We start from the raw sequence: 20,475 nt of genomic DNA on the forward strand, positions 1-20,475 counted from the left end.
AGTCGTGAGTTCGGAAATACGCTCGACTATAAAGGACTAGAGCTAGGATTCTCAAGACCGGATGTTAAAAATGTGGGAATTCTACAACAAACCATCGGCCAACTCACGTTGCAAACCAGAGGCAGGTTGGGAACATAGAATTGCAGTTTCTGCTCTTAAATCGCCGAATACCTTATTATTAGGAATAACAAAACTAGTACCAGTAATAAATAAAATTACAATTATTTCACAGTTTTTATTAAGTTTGTTTATATAGGAGACGCACAAACAACCCTGTTCTATAAAATAATCGGGCCATAATGTTTGTCACTGTTTATACGTGAATTAAGGAATCAAAATCCCGAGAAAGGTTGCTGGCCGTAAGTGTAAAAAACGTCGTTCCACATTTCCATTTCTTTCACCTTTTTACCGGGCTTAACCTCGAGAGTCTCATCTATACCCAGGTAAGGGATGTTTAAACCCGAAACTTGAGGCCAGGTTACATTGAGAAGCGGATCAATTTCATCCGGGGTGGGATTCCTAAAAAACATAAAAACTATGAAATTACTAAAGTGGATTGGCAAGAACGCACCCACAATGTCTTTGCGAAATTGGTCCAAAGTCTAGTCATCCTACTTTTGGTCAGGAATTCCTCCTCTGTTGTTAAGGAAAATTCAGTCCGGTCAAATAGATAACGTACATCTTCCCCGTGTCCCACTTTTCCAGTGCCTTAAAAGAAAAACAATTTTTTTTGTTTCTGAGGCGGGTTTTAACCATCTGTATTACATACCTTCAACGGTGGCGTTGCCTACAGTTCCGGAATAAGAAAACTGATAAGCGACGATCTTACAAATAACTGGTCACTGGTAAACTGCAATTTAGAAAGTATGCACATACAATTTATATGAAACTCTCAGGTCATTACACAATTCTTATCAATCAAACATAACAAGAGGAAACTTATTTTAGGCGGACTCCCGAAGACAGCTAAAATTAATATTTTCATAATTTATTTACAAAAAACCTTACTGATTTAAGGAAATGCTTGCAATGCAATTCCACGTGGATAACAAATGGTGTTTAGTGGAATCACTATTTGAAAATCAGAAAATCAGTTACCTCAACAAAAGAGGCCAAATTCAATGCAAATGGTTGGTTATTGTTGTACGTCTGCTTGATCAATACAGCAACGTCGTTTAAATTGGTACCCGGCAAAGGGTTCAGGTTGTAGGGTATTAATGAATAAATGATAATAAATAAATGATAATAAATAAAATATTATTAAATTGTTTGAGAATTTACAGAATAAATGGTTTCATAACAATTACATTACATATTCTAGAAGGTAAAATTGGGGGAATTTCTATCAACTATATCAGCAATCCATTTTGATGTTACACTGTATAGACAATAATGTTTAACACTCCCTTTTAAAATTAGTATAACATCGATGTTTTCCTCTGATTCAAGAATACATAATTGCGTTCATATAGAGCAGGAACAGGAAAACCTTTCCAATGTTACATTTTTTACTCTTTCATAACTGAAGAAGAAATGCAACTGGAAAATACGCTTTTTTAAAATAAGTTGTCTTCATATTAAAAAAAAATAATATTTATTAATTGTTTGATTGTCAAAAGTTTAACTAAAATTTTCAATCTACTATAAAAGCTTAAATTATTGGCTATTTTTACAATACTTACTTGCGGATTTGCGTTGAAAGCAATGTCCAAAATATCGGCGGGCAGAGATTGGAGAAAATCTCTGATTTCCTCGGTCGTGGTTGCTTCCGAAACGAAAGGGTTTATCGATTTCGCAATGTCATAAGCGGTTTGCCTGGGATCAGATTGAATTACTGAAGGCAAAATGGCCAAAGAACAACCGCTTTGACAAATCGCGGCTCTGTACAAGCCAGCAGATTTTTTGTTCGCGACGTGCGCTCCCACTGACACACCGCCTGCGCTTTCGCCAAATATTGTCACTTTTTCTGGATCGCCACCAAAAAATTCGATATTTTTCTGTGTCCATTTCATCGCTAGTAGTTGGTCCTTGAGTCCAGCGTTACCCAAAATCACGCTGTCATTTGTACTTAAAAAACCATATAGACCCAAACGGTAGTTGAATGTAACCACTATAACTCCTTCGTTTGTAAGAGACTGTGGTCCGAAGACGCTCTCGAGAGCACATCCGGTAGTAAATCCGCCCCCGTACATCCAGATCATTACTGGCAGTGTCTCTGTTGTCTGGAAAAGATATATTTTATTGCCAAATTGCAAAATTATTCACATATTCATTTTGCAACATTTCTGGCAACAATTATACAAATCAAAAACTGGAATTACAAAGTCATAGAACCATTTGGGCAACGTATCTTTATTATAATATTGTTGTAAGTTTTACATTAAGGAAAGTTTTTGGTTTTTAAATGTTACTCAGAGAGTTATTTGTCTCTTTTGGCTCTTTGTTATCAATAAATAATGCTTTACAAAACTCGTTTAAACTTCTAAAGCGAAATTGAGTAAACAAGGCTGACACTGGAAGTCCAAAGGAAAAGCATATTTTAAGCAACCCTTAAATGGACTAATTCCTGTTGAACTTACCTCGCTCTGCAAAACACGACTTAGTTAATTGTGTTCTCTAACACCAATTGTAATTATAGGTACATGCTCAAGTCAATTTGATAGTTTTAAAAAATCGCCAACGGAAAATTTTGTACAATTGTTAGAGCTCAATGACGATATAATGAGGAAGGCTGCGGACCAAAAAAATACCACGATTTTTACTGAAAACATATGGTCATTCGAAGAGCAATTTACTGATTGAGACAAATCCGATTCCGGTTTAAGTGGTGTAAGCTAATATAAATTGAGATCCCTCTAAGTTTGTGAATATACTTATTTTTGTTAACGTTTATTATGTCCCTCTACATTTAAATCAATAATTTGTATTTTGGTATTAATTAAAACGAAATGATAAATTGAAGAAACGTCAATATCAAACGTCACCGCACTGCACTGCCTGGAAATAAAGACAGCAAGACCGCGACGCGCATCATCGTTATTTATCGTAGTCTCTTTAGATCACATTAAAAAGAAGAAATTCTCAATAATTTAACATCCAAGAGCACCCTGTATTTCTTAAGTCGTTAATATTCGCACAAAATTTTCCGACAATGATCGCTATTATATCCCTAGCTTTTCCCGGTAATTGAAGAAGTAATCTAAATAAACCATGTTCAAGGTATTCCTGTCAGCATGATCGTATAATTAACTGAACATATAAGCGTGAAGTGCTTATTATTATTATTGATTTTCTATTGTTTTAGTGGTGACACAATTTCATTTTCAAGAATTTGCAACTCTCATTAAACGGAAAATGGTCTATAGGCTTAGATCAAATAAGTGTTTTGAAAGGTCGCCACCAATTAAGTATGCGTTGTCAAATTGTAAATTGCTCTAGGTATAGAGATTTAGGGGTTGCTAGAAAATGATCGACCGCTTATCCTTTTTGCTTGGCATTGTTTTTCATTATGTTATGCATTTTTTTCATTAATATTTGATTTGCTACAACTAACGCTAATGCATACAACTAACGAAGATCATCTTACATTTTGCGGTGGTGTGAAAACATTGATATATAGGCAATCCTCACTTTGTTGTTCTCGAGAAGAGCCTAAAGGTATGCAACAGTCTTTCAATTCACTAGCATCTAAAATTCCGTCCCATGGGACATTTGGTACTGGAGCCTGCAAACATTTGCAAAATTAACGCTTGAAAATTATCTGGATTGTCCCACGATATTTACCTGAAACCTCAAATTTTGCTAGTGGAGGTTTTGCAAATGGAATGCCTCGGTAGGCATAGTAAGTATAGTTTTCGGTTTTCGTCTCAGATCCAAGAATTGTTCCATCCGGAAGATCGATCAAAAAGTCGGCACTCTGAAGCAGAGAGATTGTCAGGTAAATATTGGCAAATGATAGATAAAATAAAAAATGATGGATTAACTAAGCAGCGGTGGTACTGGATGGTTAGCCCCTTTAAGGTAATTAACAGAATAGAACTCATTTTATGTGCTAATATAGCAAATAATTTAAGCGTTGTTTCTTCAAAGGCAGTTTGTTGTACCCTCTATTCTCTCTCAAAGCTAATTGGCCGGAGTATATCTATTCATAATTTTATTTTTTCAATTGAAAAATAAGTCAATTTTTTATACTACATGACAAAGAGAACTTGCATTCATTGTCAGAGACATACTTAGAACTGAACTGCGTTCTTTGTTTTTGCATTTATCTTTCCCGGGCGGTAAGTTTATTATAGATCTTAGAACCTGTAAAAAATATAAAAAAAAAACACTAAAAAAAGAGTTTGTTGTGTATTGGGTTTACATATTTTCTTTGGAAACTAAGAACTTTAATTTTTTTACCGTAGCATTAATACATTCTTGAATATTTTTCATATAGCTGTACCTAATATTCACCTATAGCTAAATCTTACGGCCTCTGACATATTTTGAATTTTATGTCAAAAGTGACGTTTGCAGCTCTGAGTTTGCTATTGAGAGGCTTTGTTCTATATTGGGGTTGATTTTCTTATAGAATCTACTTCCGGGGTCCGACTCAACCGTAACTGTATTGTTTATGAAAATTTCTCAATGGAATGCTTAACTTTTTGAGTCAAATGCAGTGGCGTACTCAGATTGTTTCTCTAAATCCGCTTTTTTACACAGATGAATACAACTTTCTCATTGTATTTGACAATCACAGTGGTCCGTTAAAATATTGAAGATACTTTCATTTCAATTAATAAATAACTTGAGCCTTTTTAGATAACATGTTTTTTTCTTCTTCTGATGCGTACTTCTTTCAGATGTTGGACATCATCCCACTGGTATTCATTCAATGTTATATATTTTTCGTTCACGGTTTTTACTAACATAAGAAAGCATGATCAAATAGGAAGCACAAGTTCACATTCGCGAACACAGTGTACAGTTCCTTCGATAAAGGAAATGTGTGACATCGCTATCTAAAAACCTAACAGTTTGTATTTGCTCAAAACGCTTTAAAAAGAATGTTTGGAATTTGAAAATTCGGGTGAATAATCAATATTATCAAATATATTACTACACATCGAACGTAAAGGATGGTAACTTCGAATTCGTTAAATGGTTGCTCTCCGTAATTGTAGCGAATGTCGTTCCACATTGCCATTTCAAAAATCTTTTTGCCGAGTTTCACTTCAGGATTTTTATGGATATCCCTGTATGCAATAAACCATTCTCACACTTGGTGCCACTTTCTCTGCTACTCATAGATTAAAATTAAACTGAATAACTCATCTGTTGAACCAACTTATCTGGAATTTTAGTGATTGGCAAGCCAATATTTCGGGAAAAAGGGAATTGATTGAAATAGACCTATGTCCAGAGGTCGTTTATTTTAATATTTATTAAATGAAAAAAAAAATTCTAACTAAATTATTTGATGATGTGATATCAGAGAAAACATTGTAACTAATATTATATTTGAACTTTCTTTCCTTTCTTTTTTTTTTTTTTTCATTTCTTTTTTCTAATTGCAGGCTAAAAATTGGGGTTTTGTGATCTTAGAGAGCACGGTTAACATAAAGTTAATTAAAAACTGGCACATAAGTAGAAAATAATTCAAAGCAAACGCATACATTTTTTATCACTATAGTTTTTTATGGACCATGGGAATAACCAAAAACAATTTTAGGAAACATTCTGAACAATAATAATACCTAGTTCGTATTGCGTTGTAGTGTCGTAGATAATAACAATGGAGATATTATATTTTATTTTTATTTTTATCTAAACCCATTTTTCCATAACTTAAGATCTATTAAATCCTAGAATTTCTATGTTTTTATTAATTGTTGCCTAAATTATTAATTCTCCGTACCCAGTTACAAAAGGAACAAATCAATAGAAAACTGTAATGAATCAAAATAACTGTTGTAGGACCTTTTGTTCAAAAGTAACTTCCCCTATTTAGTTCTTGACCAAAAGAAAGTCTGCTTTCTTTAATAGTAACTCAATTAATTGGTTGGAAATTTATCTGAAGGAACTGAAGCAATGAGATCCAAATCGGAAAAAGGCACCACTGCCTGATATCAACCGTTATAGGACGAAGGATTACTCTTCAGCAGGGTCTAGAATTTCTAAAAACTTTTTTTAATCTGATTTTGCTATAAATAGCTTACGCTTTTAAAATACGTTCTTTCTAAATGTTATTCCGGGACCCGGCTTTTGATATTTGATGTTCAGCAGTACTTTTGAAATATGATATTAGTAACGCTAAAGAAAAATAACGCCAATGAAATACGTAGAAAACTATGGTTACTTTACTGGCTAATGGCTCTTGTATGAGCTTGGTTAACGTGGATAACACTAGTGAGTACAGGTTGTCGGTTAAAGGAGTGTGTTAAAAATACTTTAGTTGATAAAGGTAGACACTCTGCAGATGAATGCTCCATAATTCATCAAAACGTCCAATCTTTAGGGAACGCGGTGGACAGCATAAATAATATGCTTCAAAACAACTTTTCATATAAATTATTGTGCGTAACAGAACACTAAAAAACTCAGGAAGAATTGAAAATGTTAGGGATAAAAGACTTTGACCTAGTAAGTGCCTTTTGTCGAGAACATGGAGAACATGGAGGAAGCGCTATTTATGTGCATAAATCTGTGAGGTGTAAACCGAGAAATAACCTAAGTGAATTATCAATAAAAAAAGTTTTTGAGCAGTAGAGTGCACATTTAAGAAAGATCGGTTAATAGTTTTGTCAATTTACAGATCTCCATCAGGAACTATATACGTCTTCCTATATTGCTTAGAAAAGGTACTCTTAAATATTTTTAAGGAAAATAAAAAATTTGGTATTGCGGGGGATTTTAACATAGACATGCTTAGAGAAAATGGACACAAATTAAACTTAATTTCACTAATTTCGTCATTTAACTTTTTGCCTACGGTTTTTGAAAACACATCTTTGTGAATTGTGAATATGGAAACGCTCTAGTATTTGACGCTTTTATTTCTGATCAGAAAATTACATTACACTACCTTTAGAGAATTTTAGACAACGTACGGCTCATTTTAAAAGAAATTTTTCAGACAAAAATAAGAAAACCTTTATAAACTGTCTACAAGAACAAAAGTGGGAGGATGTAATTATGACAGAAATGGACGATGTCAATCAAGAGTGGAACTCTTTTATGAATCTTTTGTCTACACTGTTTGATCAATGCTTTCCTAAAAAAACAATAAGAAACACTAGTGGTGTAGAATCATATAAAGTTAATGATGAGATTAGAGAATGTAAGCGAAAACTAGATATCTTGTTAGTTTTGGCTAGATAAAGTGCTCGATATAAACAGGAATATAGATTTGTTAAGCGAAAATATGTTAATCTTTTGAAAACTGAACGATCTCAGGCATATAACATTAAGCTGAAGCTTTCTGATAATAAAACCAAATGCATGTGGTCAATATGCAATGAGATTTTGGGAAGAAACAGTTTAGGGGTTGACATTGGTATGAGTGGGGATCTTAATGAAATGTCAAATGATTTTAATGAATATATATGTTGAGCGTTGTATCTGAAAACCTAGAAAAAAGGCCATTTTCCAATAAAATACCCCTAAATTCACAGTCCATGTTTTAACACCGGTAACACCGGATGAAATCTGTCATTTTGCTGGACAAATTAAAAATAAACATAGTAGAGGAATAGACGAGACTAACCAACTAGACTAAGCAACCAGTATAATAAAAATTTCTGTCCCGTATGTTAGTAAAGTGTTGTGTCTTTTGATTAATGAATCCTTTGGAAATGACGTTTTTCCAGACCAAGTAAACCAATAAAACCGCTCTATAAAAAGCGAGATCCAGAAATAATTACCAATTATAGACCAATTAGCCTTTTGCCCGGGTTTTCCAAAATATTTGAGATGGCTATTTGCAAAAGACTCTTAGAGATTTCTAATAAATATAAAATGTTTAACAATCATCATCATGGTTATGTAGCTAATAAATCAACAGAAACCGCTATATTTCAGTTAATAAAAACACTTGGAGGGCGAAAGAATAGCTTTAGGTACGTGCTTAGATCTTTCTAGAGCATACGACTGTATAGACAGGGAATTATTGCTCAAAAAATTGGATCTATGCGGTGTAAGAGGTAATGTTCTAAAATTGTTTGAATCATATTTAATAGGAAGGAAATAACAAGTAAGAATAACCCAAAATGGTACTAGTTATTTTTCGCATATTAAGGAAAATAGTCTGGGCAGGTAGTATTCTTGGTCCAATTTTATTTACCATTTTTGTGAATGACTTGTATTTCGTAACAGTCAGAAGAAGAGAGCATAATATGCTATGCGGATGATACTAACCTGCTTGAAGGTGGAAATAATCTCACTGAGGTTAGGGATAAAGGCAACGATATTTTTACAAGGGCTTGTGACTGGTTTCTTGGAAATATATTGATACTAAACAAAGAGAAAACGAATTTAATTATGTTTAGAGCTAAATGATGTAGAGTTGAAATACCATTGGGTAAAGAAAATATTAGTATCGTAAATAGCACTAAATTCCTAGGTTTACAAATTGACGAATTTCTTGATTGGTCTGAACATATTGATTATCTGCTAAATAAATTAAATGCAATTTGTTATGGAATTACAGTCGTTGCAAATTATGTGAATAAGGAAACTTTAAAAATTATGTACTTTGCAAACTTTCAGTCGCGCATGAGGTATGGAATTATCTTTTTTCGTGGTTCAAAAGAGGACTCTTCGCACTGTTAAAAAAATGCAATTTAAAGAGAGCTGTAGATGGGTGTTCAAGGCTGAAGGCATTTTTACTGTATATGCTTTATATATTTATGAAGCATTTATATTCTTTTTTAAAAAGCGAAAGGACTTCGAACTACAGATATTTCGTAGGTATAATACCAGTTGGCGTAAGGTGAAAGGCCACTTTACGACAACTGATCGGACGTCGTCAACACCTTTCTGGGTCTTGGGAACATCGTCGCCGAATAACCGTTGGGTGGCGGCAGCCTGCTACCGCCTCAAAGATCCTTCAAGGGAACATCCTCCTCCCACGTAAGTCCGTTCCACGCGGAGTGGCGAATACCGCAGACTTGTGTGCGTTTCGGTTCGAACCTTGTTTATTATCAGTGCGAACATACCTTCGGCACATATTGTTAATTGTTCGTTTAACAATCGCCTCCCATTTACTTAGGGTAGTATTTATTTGTTTATTTTATTAATAAATATCTTCAATCAAGCGACCAAGAACCTCACTTCTCTCGTTATAATTATAACGAAACATTACATGCTGTATGCCTGCTTAATCTGAGTAGCAACGTCGTTTAAATTGGAACCCGACACTGGGTTCAGATTCACCGGTATTAACAAGTCGAGTTTATATCATAACCGAGTGCAGCGCCCATTAATTCAGGCCGCAAAACTGAAAGATAACATTATTTTGTTTTTGTTCCGTCGACTTATAAATTGCGTCTCCAGTACTTACTTCCCAAAATTGATAGCGATTCGGCGGAATTTGTTTTAATTATTAAGGGCACTTGGTAAAAGTTTTGTGATTCAAGCAGTGCGAAAGTGTGATCTTCTAAAAAAATATAAAAATATAAAAAAATTTTTTTTGGCAAATAAGACGAACATATCTGGTTCGTAAATTGAGAGTTAATTTGTGTTTCTTGCTTATTACTTTTAAGTGTGTATTTACTGCATGCTAGAACCATTATGTCGTTATTTCTATACCATCTATATTTTAGTAATGTAATCAATTTTTTCGGGTTTAGTTGAATTCGATTTTTCGAGAATTGTTTGAACACTTCCATCTCATCACATATGCGGTAAATAAGATTAATTAATTAATCACGTCACAATGTTCAAAACGTACAAATACTTAATTTGTACAGGAATTAATTATCAATTGAACTCCATTACAGTGCCATGTTTCAGTCCTCGTTTTCTTATAATGCAGATTTCTTAAACTTAAATGTTGAAAAGTTAGTTACTATTGTTTAACAGGGTCACTCTTTGTTAACATTACATCTGAGAGGTATATGCATGCCCAATTTACTTGCTGATTCAGCTCAGTAGCTCTAAGCTACATAGCTCCAGCAGAGAACAACTAATTTCGTTTTCATTAATAAATTCACATTCTTTTTATTATATATTTTTCAACTTGATTTGGCTGCGAGTAAAGACGTTTGACTAAAATGTGTACTCGAAGAAGACCTTCTAACTATACTAAAATCTTTATTTGTTTTATTAGCAGATCTGCCACAATGATGTTTTATTTACGTTTTGATAAATTTCAAGAATTATGTTTGTCATTGCATCTTTCTTTTGTACCATTCCTTATTCTATATTTCTTATATTGTTTAATTTAAAGAATCAGAAAAATGTGCCAGCAATGTTTTGAATATTCTGATTAGGTTAACGCTTTATGACCTTTTTTCATTAGTGTGATATTATTTCTCAAAATCTGATTTGATACCCAATTCGCTTACTTTGCATCATTTTTAAAAAAGATCTACATATATTGTTTTCTCTATGCTCTAAAACGTATCTTTATTCTATATATACAATACCTAAACATATTTGTATCGTTCTGAAATCCCAATTTTTATAATTTTATGGTATGGTATTGGCATGATCTTGAAATATGACAAAAAAACGCATAGAACAATACAAAAACGTTCTCAGGAATGTCATTATTTTGATAATTTTTTCGATAATTTTGTTATATTTTAAATTAATCTCTTTTTTTGGCTGTTGTTATTTTAATATAAAAAATAGTTGATTTGAATATTTTCTATAAAGAAAACCTTAATAATGGAGAAAATACTAATATTAAATAAAAATAAAAAGATTTTATTATTTGCAATATTCAGAAACAAAAATGAGAATTTTTGATAAGTTTTCTTAATTGGCCAACCCCAGCGGTTCTAAAATTTTCCTATGATTTGTTTGACACTTGTAGTTTTTTATCCATTCGAATATTTTTCAACCAATTTCAAAATCTTTTTTATAAAATTTGTTCTATTTTCTAAAATTCAACATTTGTCCCCCTTTGATAAAAAATGCTTTTAACTATTATTGAGTATGTAAAGGCTTGGGGGAAGGTGGTTGTAAATCACCCTCAAAATTTAAATGAGAAAGATACAACACCCGAAACGGTTAACCACCCACCTTGATGGTTTCCCGCGTCGTCGTCTGCCCGGCCGGGTCTTCTTAGGGGTATTTTCTGGAGGGTTGGGGGTGGTAAGGACCACAACACAGCGCGGGGTTCTCGCGAACCGGTCACAGAAGAGAGCTTGTTTTTTCGTGGTTCGCACTACGGACGCTCACGCAAGTCTGTCTTTTCGCGCGGCTTAACCAAGGTTGGGTATGGTGGGGGTGTTGTATACACAGCGCGAAAATAAAAAGTTAACCCAAAACAAAAAAAAAATATGAAGTTACCGAAAAATGTTATTCAACCCTTAACAGAGTATTTTATTATTATATATACAGTAAATAACCAAAATACCCCCTATATACCAAGAGCAACTAGGTACAGTAGCACGCAAACGGACGGTCCTAGAAATTGGAAATTTGTTTCAATTTTCTTCAATTTTAAGACTGTTACTACAAAAATGTCTACTGTTAACCGTAGTTAAGGCTGTTCTGTTTGGTTTAACGGTATTTGCTCTATCTCTGCAAAAAAGGTTATAGGTAGTATTCTTAAGTCCTAACTCATTTTAGTAAACTTGAAATCGTTAAAAACAACTTTTTCTCCATTTTAATCATTTTTACAGGAACTGAGATAAGGTGTCAATCCATAATAGAGTGACCATTTTAAACATGGTCGCAGTAGAGCAAAATCTACTTACATGCATGGTCTCGATTTCTGATAAATATTTAACAGCGAAAACCGCAAAACCGCAACCACAAAACGAGATATAGTGCTATAATTTCAACAATTAAATACAATTTTCTTATTGTACATAGAAAGCATTGTATTCAATCAAATTATTGACAATGCAACCATGCGAATCATCGAATATTTTCGAATGTATATAAAAGACTTACCGCAATTGACCGGAGAGCATACTTGTTGACGGAGCATCATGAGCTTCTATGTTCGTGAATGTTTTGTCCGATTTTATTTATTCATACATTACTGCTATACTTGAAAGAGATAAGTACTTTTTTAAAATCAACTAAACGCTTACCTAGAGAACTATATTATAGAAATAATCTAATCTATTTAATAGACGTGTTTCTTATTCGAGGTTCTACAAAAAATTATATCACTTTAATATTATTTTAAACTGGGGCAAAATTCAACCTCATTAGATAAAGGTATAATCTATACACATTTATGGTGTAATTGTATCTTCAAATTAGATAAAACCAGAATGCAGAGTTTTAAGTTTAACGAGTCCATTCCCAATCCTTCGCTGCTCAAAAGAAAAGAAAAATTTGCTAGTACTACTATCGTTTTGGGGAAGGAATATTCTAAAGCTTTCGAAAATTACAAACAACGTAAAATATCTGACTGAATTGTCTATATTTCAAAATTGCCAGGGGCTACAAATTCACAAGTATACAAAAACACGTTCCTATGTATCAAACACAAAAGTTGGTAATTTAGAATCCGGTAAACGGTTGCTTCCCGTAATTGTAGTAGACCTCGTTCCACATTGCCATTTCGGTAACCTTTTTGCCGAGTTTCACTTCAAGATTCTTATCGATATCCAAGTACGGAATAAACGATCCTGATACTTGGGGCCACTTTAAGTTGATGAGCGGATCCGATTCATCAGGAGTGGGATTCCTAAGCATGCCAAACCTTATTAGCTATTTTCCAAACCATCTAGCGTTCAAAAATCAAAACTAAACTTAAAAACGGACTGCTAGACTCACAGCGTCTTGGCGAAATTAGCCCAAAGCCTCACTAATCTGTTCCTCGTTCGGAATTCATCTGCGGTGGTCAAGGGCAAGGTTGAGTTAAAAAGGTAAACTACATCTTCGGCGTGTCCTACCTTGCCCGTACCTACAAATCTGATATTAATTTTCAAACGATTACATCGGGCATCATCAGGCATACCAGGGATTTTAGTATGCAGCAGACCAATGTTTCCCGAAAATGAGAATTGATAAAAATATACCGGCGTGTAGTTGGATTGAAGTTGAGCTTGCTTCAAAGATGATCTTACGAACAAGTTATCGCTGGTATACTGAAAAAGTCAATACTTTACACAAGACTCGCTTGGCTTGACTACATTGTAACTCCAAGTAGCAGAGAGTATTAGATTTTCATTGAAAACTAAGGAGATATAGAGCTAACGCTAGAAAACTCGAATGCAGATCGATAACTCGAATATTGAAATTATATTTGATTTACTATTCTTACCTAACTAAAAAGTTAAGCGGTTGGGGTATATAACTGGTATTATGAAACCTTTTTTTTGTGCCAAATAATTTTTCCTGATAATTTTTTATTCTATTTGTTTTTTAAATATCAAAAGAAGTAGTATTGAGTCAGCGTCAGTATTAACCTCAACAACGGCAGCGAGATTGAAGAGAAACGAGCCACCTCCCGTGTACGCTTGTTTGATTTTGTTTGCAATTTCCTTCAGATTTGTTCCCGACTTTGGTTTGAGATCTGAAGGTATTAAAGCAACGGGATCCAAGTCGTAAAAAATAGCTACAGCTTGAACCAGCTGAGGCACTGAAAATCAACTATTCGTTAACAAGACTACAAGAGTAATTTTCTAAATCATGGATGCCTTACATGCTAGATATGTAAGCGACTCTGCCGATGTTGTTCCTATGATAGTGGGAACCTGGTTAAAGTTGCCGGATGCTATGTTATCGAAGCTGTATTCGGTTACGTATGCGTCTTCATAATCCGCCTCTATCACCGGTCCCGTCTGCAAGGAAACCGCTAGTGGCAATACCATCACACCAATAGAACCAATGGAAAAGCGACAAGAGTCTAATTGAAATTATTATAATAATAAAACTTAGACTCAATCAACTCAATCGCCTATCTGCGATTCTCATCGATGAATGTTTGTAATGTGTAAAATTGCTTTCCTTTATCTCCAAAATATATCATGACATAATATCTGGATAGAATACGTATTTGTGTGAAAGCTAATAGTAAAAACCTAAAGAATGTCAATTTATTCAATTTTTATATGTACCCGCCTCTAACACCGATATATGTCAAAAAATAGACACAAAATTAATTATATCCATTTTATAAGGACGTATTTATTTTTTACACTTACCGATGGATTGGCTATAAATGCTTTGTTGATCACATCAGTTGGTTGACTTTGGAGGAAGTCCCGGATCTCGACGGTTGTGTTCTGATCAGTAATCGACCGATCTATGGCTTTAGCAATATCGTAAGCACCCTTCCTAGGATCAGGTTGGGTGGTCATGATAAAATGAGATAAAGAACAACCGCTTTGGCAAATGGCCGCTCTATACAACCCAGACGATTTTTTATTAGCCAGGTGTGCCCCCACAGACATGCCTCCGGCGCTTTGACCGAAAATGGTCACTTTTTTCGGGTCACCACCGAAATATTCGATATTTTTCTGAGTCCATTTCATGGCAAGCAATTGATCCTTGAAAGCAGCGTTGCCCAAAACAGCATCGTCTTGAGTAGACAAAAAACCGTATACACCAAGCCGGTAATTCGATGTAACCACTATAACGTCTTCGTTTAGTAGTGGGAAGGGACCAAAAGTGGTCTCAGTGGCACATCCACTGGTAAATCCTCCACCGTATATCCAGAACATAACTGGGAGTTTTTCTGTAATCTGTATGTTAAATATATCAACAGCAAGAGTGCTTTAAACTTTTAAAATATTGGTAACACATATAAAACGTTCTGTTGTCGAAACTATCTAAACTTTTACAATATTTTTCAGAGAATTAAAAATTCATTTGTAAGCTTACGTTTCGAGAAGGCGTATATACATTAATATACAAACAGTCCTCGCTTTGTGATCCGCTACCAAATAAATCTATGCAGCAAGATTTGACTTCAGTAGCATCCAATGTACCGTTCCAAGGGTCGTTAGGAACAGGTCCCTACCAAGATGAGTTGGGTGATTTTTTTTCCTACAACGTACCTTTTGCTTACCTGAAATCGAAGTGATCCTAGTGGCGGCTTCGCAAATGGAATGCCACGATAGGCGTTGAAGCTGTAGTATTTCGTTGTTACTTTAGTTCCACGTACAGTTCCATCTGGCAGATCCACATGAATATCTGAACGCTGAATAGAATGAAAGTATTTAGCATTATATGAACATTCTTTTCGAATTATAAAAGTTAATCATATTAATTGTAACTTAGAGAAAAACTAAATTTAAATTTTTAAAAACGGAAAGAAATTTTATGAGGGAATCGATATACCAAAACTTTTCGCGTGTTATGATAGTTATTAACACAGCAAGCTTTTAAAATGTTTTATCGGTAACACTAAAAAACCACCTACAGTCAATGAAATAAGTAGAAAACCTATAAGCAGACCTTGCATCGTTTCTTTAATGACTATGACTTTTGTAAAAGCTTGATTGCATTTTATATATATATATATAGGCAAAGCATTTTTTTCGAGGAAGCATTTTCGAGACAATCTTATCTATTTTAAATTGACATTTGTTTTAGTGGAGTGGAAAGTGGATAATAGTAGATTACCCTTAATACCTGAAGTCAGGCAAATTTGTTACACATGCGCATTGATTTAGAATTTCTTATCAAAAGGCAATTGAATAATATGTGCTCCTTTCGTTCTTGATCCCCTTTTTCGTTTGCGTTCGGAGCTATATTACTAATACATAATTAATAAGTGTGCGTGTACCTAATTTTAGCGCTTATAAATTAAATTAATAACTATTTTATATATGAATATTGTTGACGGTTATAATTAGTTGGATTTACTTAGTATTTGTAATTTTGATGGTTGTAATAATAAAGTGTCATTATTATTGACAAGTTTTCTAACAGCGGGGTTTATTACTATTAACCTAAGCGAAAAATGATGTACCATTTTTCAAAAAATTTGACTTTAAATTAAATATTTTTATCAAAACACTTTGGATTAAAAATTATGGTGGAATATTGGCAAAATCGAAAAACAAAAGGTAATGAGAAGGTAAATTTTCTCATTCTAATCAAAGTAACTTAAATAGAGAGAAAATGATAGTTAGAACGTTAGAAATAATCAACTTATTGAAAATAAAAACAGTATTGGTTTTATATTCTACAAAAGATATTAAAAGAAATTGTTTTCAATGAAAATTTGTTGTGTCCAAAATAGAACGAAACGATAGTTAACAACTGGAAGTGCTAAACAATAATTGAACTTGAAAATTTTTTGAAATTATGTTTTCTATTTGTCACTTTAGATATCGTTTCATCCACCTTTGAAAACAAAAACAAATAAAAACAATTCGTAATTATTTTTGTTATTTAGAAAACAAAATAATTACTAACTTCTACATTCATAACCGTTTTATGCTCACGACACGTGGACATAGAAGCTGCCTGACCTTCGGAATTTTACAGGCAGTGTAAGGAACTATTTTTTGGTTGCGGTGACGAACGAGGTAGCAATTATGATAATTATGTTAGTGTTTAAGCGGAACGTTTTGACATAAGATAGTTAAGTGCAGATTGATAAACGTTAATAAAAAGTAATAAATAACGTCAACTTTTGACACATTTTAATGACATTTTTGAAATTTATGGCTCCAGTTATTTTGAAGTAACATTTACCAATTATAGGTACATTAGAACTAATGTGTAAGAGAAAACTTTGTAAAATGTTACATATGGTCAATTCTTATATATATGTATAGATGCGAAACATGGAATCTCAATAAAGAAATAGTCGATAAAATCGAAGCATTCGAATGTGGACGTACAGGAGAATGCTTAAAATATACTTATACTTATATTTAAGATTGTACAAGGTGTGTTTTATGCAAAAAATGTTTTTGTTGAGTATTTTTTGAACATTTTAAGCTTGTTTTATTATTATTAGGTATAAATGATTTAAAAAAAAGTTATCAAAACCAATCTCCATATTTGATAAAACATTTTATGGTAGAATAGGATGGCACTTTAACAATCAGAACAAAGGTTAGATTTATGATTACAGACGTATGTACCAACTAATTTATCGATAGAGAAAGTAAGGCTATTTCGAAATAATGGTTTCAAACAAATTTGCATATTTCGATTTGGTTTGAAATAAATAATTTGCTTTAAAATGGAATAGATTATCTACAGCAGTCGCACACATAGGTTTCGGCGCCATATCTAGCATACTCACAGTGCTTCCATAATTCACATGCTTGAACCCACTTTTCTCCCCGTACGTCTTCACAAAATTTTTCAATGCAGAAAAAACATATAGTCTCGTTATCTTCTGGCTCTCTGTCTAAATCGAATTCCAGAGCGAGTTCTTCTGAGGAATTTGAAATATTTAAGTTTGCGTTATACTATGTGTTTAGGTTTCATTTAGAGTTAATTCCATCACCTTATTTTGTGATTTCTCTTTTGTATGGAGAACTAGAGAGAATTGTTGATTTTGTTGCTTTTCGACCTCTATTTGAGTTAATCCTCCTCACTAAAGTGTGTCAAAAGGGTAGATTCCTCCTATTTTAAAACCGTTGGTTGATATTTCGCCGGTTTGACACTTGCGATACGCCTTTCTATACAATTCGACAATAGCACGTGCAGTCAAAGGCTTATTCTTTTCACGAAGCCATATACGTGTAAACAAATTAGTTTGAATCCATCCGGACGGATGTGCTTTGCCTATTGAATGTATAGGCAAAAATCTTTATTGGTGGCACAAATATACTAGTTGGGCACATACATACCAATACTGTAATGAGGGAACCTCTTTCCGCCGGCGTCACAGCGCCAATTGGCTTTTTACCGAGTCCATCAATGAACTATGGACGTACTTTTACGTCTACATTGAAAATGCGGTCAAGTGTAATCTTCTTTGATTCATAGACGTGTTCTAGAAGATCGTAGAACTTATCCATCCTTTTGTGAAAACAAGGACACCTGCGAATGACGCACCGCATAGACAGAATATTTATTTTTGTTTCATGATAAAAACCCTTTTAGCCAATATCGACCAGCTGCATTTGAATTAAATGGGTTTGGGATGTTATTTCTAACAGTTAATTAATAATAATTTGCACTCCGTTCTAAGCGCATATTCCACCAAAGTGTTTATTAAAAACAAGTTTTTCGCTCCATATTTTTACGGAGAAGCTGTTCAGTTGGTGTCTCCTTTTCAGCAGCTACTCTGAATAACGTAGTTCTTGGTATCTAAAAGTTTGTTGATGCCTCAAGTTAAACCATTTTTTTCTGCCTTAGTGCCAACACAGCTGCTGCCATAGCTGCCATGGATTCCAGTTCTCCCTCTTTTTAAAATCAAAAAATTATTTTGAAATATTTCAAATTTGCTTCATTTATAATATTCAAAATTAGCAACATGAAGGCCCACATCATAATCCGTTGAAAAAATGTATGCTTTGCTTATCGAAAAATTATAATTAACAACTCAGAACATAACCTTATACTTACCTGAGGACCGAACTAATGTTGTCGATTTAATTCCACCATTTCCTCTACAATACAAATATTAAAAAATCTAGCAAATGACATAAAATATGCACAAATCTATAATACTTCTTTTAGTGCAAATAAAGCAACAATTACTTATAATTTTAATTAATTGTAATTTTTTTCATAGCTTATGCGTGAGTCCTGTCCTTCCCTAATCACCAACCATTGACCAGCTAAACTAACCAAAACTATTATCAAAAAAATGTAATTAGAATAATATTACTGTTCTGGCATAACTCTATTACACTATTAGGATTATTATCAGAGCCGATATCAGTTCCTTTCTGGTAAATCGAAAATGTATATAGGATCCAAATTAAACAAAAGTTTTATATTAGGCAAATTGACGAATATATTTTTATTGAAACTATTATACTATGTTTCTGTTTGATCTGTATTGATAATATAAATTCGTATGACAATAATAATACATTTTAAAGTCATCATAATCATAATATGCTTTCAATTCTATACACAGGGTCCTCTCGAAAGTTTTTATAGTACAATTACTAAAAAGTTTATAATTAGATTGCCTTCTATTCGGGTATTCTTGAAGATATTTTCAAGGTGCCGCAAGTCCACTTATAATTTTTTGAGGAAAAACGTAATTCATATCACACATCTCACTAAGAGAGATTATGTCGAGGAACCAGTCAATACATTGGCACAAGAAGTAAGTAACACGCAAATAAATTGAGTATATTGTAAAATGTATTGAGGTAGATAGTGGACAATTTCAATATTTCAATTGAAGTTTTTTTTATTACAATTGCCAAAATTGTTATTGTCAAATATTAGTTTTATTATAAGGAACTGAAAAAAGACCTTGAACTTTATAAACGCAAATAAGTCAAAGACCAATAGAGGTGGTTGATCTAATCAATGGTATTTTTTCAACGATAAATTAAAAGTTCTTTCAGATTTTCGTGATGTGTCAACCATAACCATCTAAGTATGTAGTAGATAAAAAAGTATGATTTAATTTATCTAAATAATACCGTGAAACTAGGGCCCTAAAACAACACGTACAAATCAGTGCACATTTGTAAGTCATGTCAATAAACTTAAAAATAAAACTAAAACAACTTTTTTTCAGTGAAAAAGAACCCACTGCAGACTAACCAACATAGTTATCTTTGATTTTTAGTTTCGTTTTATTGTAATTTTTTTTTGTAATTATTAGCACTTTTACTTTAATACCCTTTTTTTAAACAATATTTGTACAAACTTGCCAGAAATTATAAATATAATCAACTACAAAAAACTAAAAATTAAAAAACAGAGCACCACTATAAAATAAACCTGCACAAACACAAAATAGAATCACGCAATTGCTAGGCAACAACGGCACCGTCCGACCGCAGCCGAATAATAGCAATCGCCACGTGCTGTGCCGTTCTGGAATTACTCTACTAGTCTGGCATAGCCCTATTACACTACTTCTTAAGTAGTACCCGTATCTTGTCTCTCTGATAGGTATACAGCGACTATATGGAGTCAATCATACCTATTCTGTTTCTAGTTAGAAGAGCAATAGTTCTTTTGTTTCTCCACATTTAACAATCTCACGCATCAGTTAACAAAGCATTGCTAAATCTAATTGTTAAGTTAGTATGTTTGCGCTTATTTTTGTTACCAGTTGACGGTTTTCATTTTTTTTGAGTAATTTTATGGATGCATGTGGCTGTTTATTTTGTAACTCTTCAAAAATATTGAGAATCATTAAGCTCTATACCGTTGAAGTCAGTCGCATAATTTTATGTATCTCGTGCCATCCAC

At 33.3% G+C, this 20,475-nt stretch overlaps 2 protein-coding genes across 2 annotated transcripts; both read right to left on the reverse strand.

The window, feature by feature from the left end:
- Positions 1-233: 233 nt before the first annotated feature.
- Positions 234-12,161, reverse strand: LOC132699611 (acetylcholinesterase-like). Its single transcript, XM_060666423.1, has 7 exons — positions 11,230-12,161; positions 3,784-3,916; positions 3,587-3,724; positions 1,683-2,222; positions 770-809; positions 576-708; positions 234-519 (listed from the first exon to the last, which is right to left on the reverse strand). The coding sequence occupies exons 4-7, from the start codon at positions 2,199-2,201 to the stop codon at positions 333-335; spliced, it is 879 nt and encodes a 292-aa protein (XP_060522406.1). The 5' UTR covers positions 2,202-2,222; positions 3,587-3,724; positions 3,784-3,916; positions 11,230-12,161; the 3' UTR covers positions 234-332.
- A 411-nt stretch (positions 12,162-12,572) lies between these two features.
- Positions 12,573-15,622, reverse strand: LOC132699371 (cocaine esterase-like). Its single transcript, XM_060666036.1, has 9 exons — positions 15,539-15,622; positions 15,185-15,316; positions 14,998-15,132; positions 14,319-14,858; positions 13,817-13,955; positions 13,581-13,753; positions 13,130-13,259; positions 12,946-13,075; positions 12,573-12,856 (listed from the first exon to the last, which is right to left on the reverse strand). The coding sequence occupies exons 1-9, from the start codon at positions 15,578-15,580 to the stop codon at positions 12,670-12,672; spliced, it is 1,608 nt and encodes a 535-aa protein (XP_060522019.1). The 5' UTR covers positions 15,581-15,622; the 3' UTR covers positions 12,573-12,669.
- Positions 15,623-20,475: the final 4,853 nt, after the last annotated feature.

Source organism: Cylas formicarius, unplaced genomic scaffold, assembly GCF_029955315.1.
Source record: "Cylas formicarius isolate icCylForm1 unplaced genomic scaffold, icCylForm1.1 PGA_scaffold_3__17_contigs__length_32017465, whole genome shotgun sequence".
NCBI classification, from domain to species: Eukaryota; Metazoa; Arthropoda; class Insecta; order Coleoptera; family Brentidae; genus Cylas; species Cylas formicarius.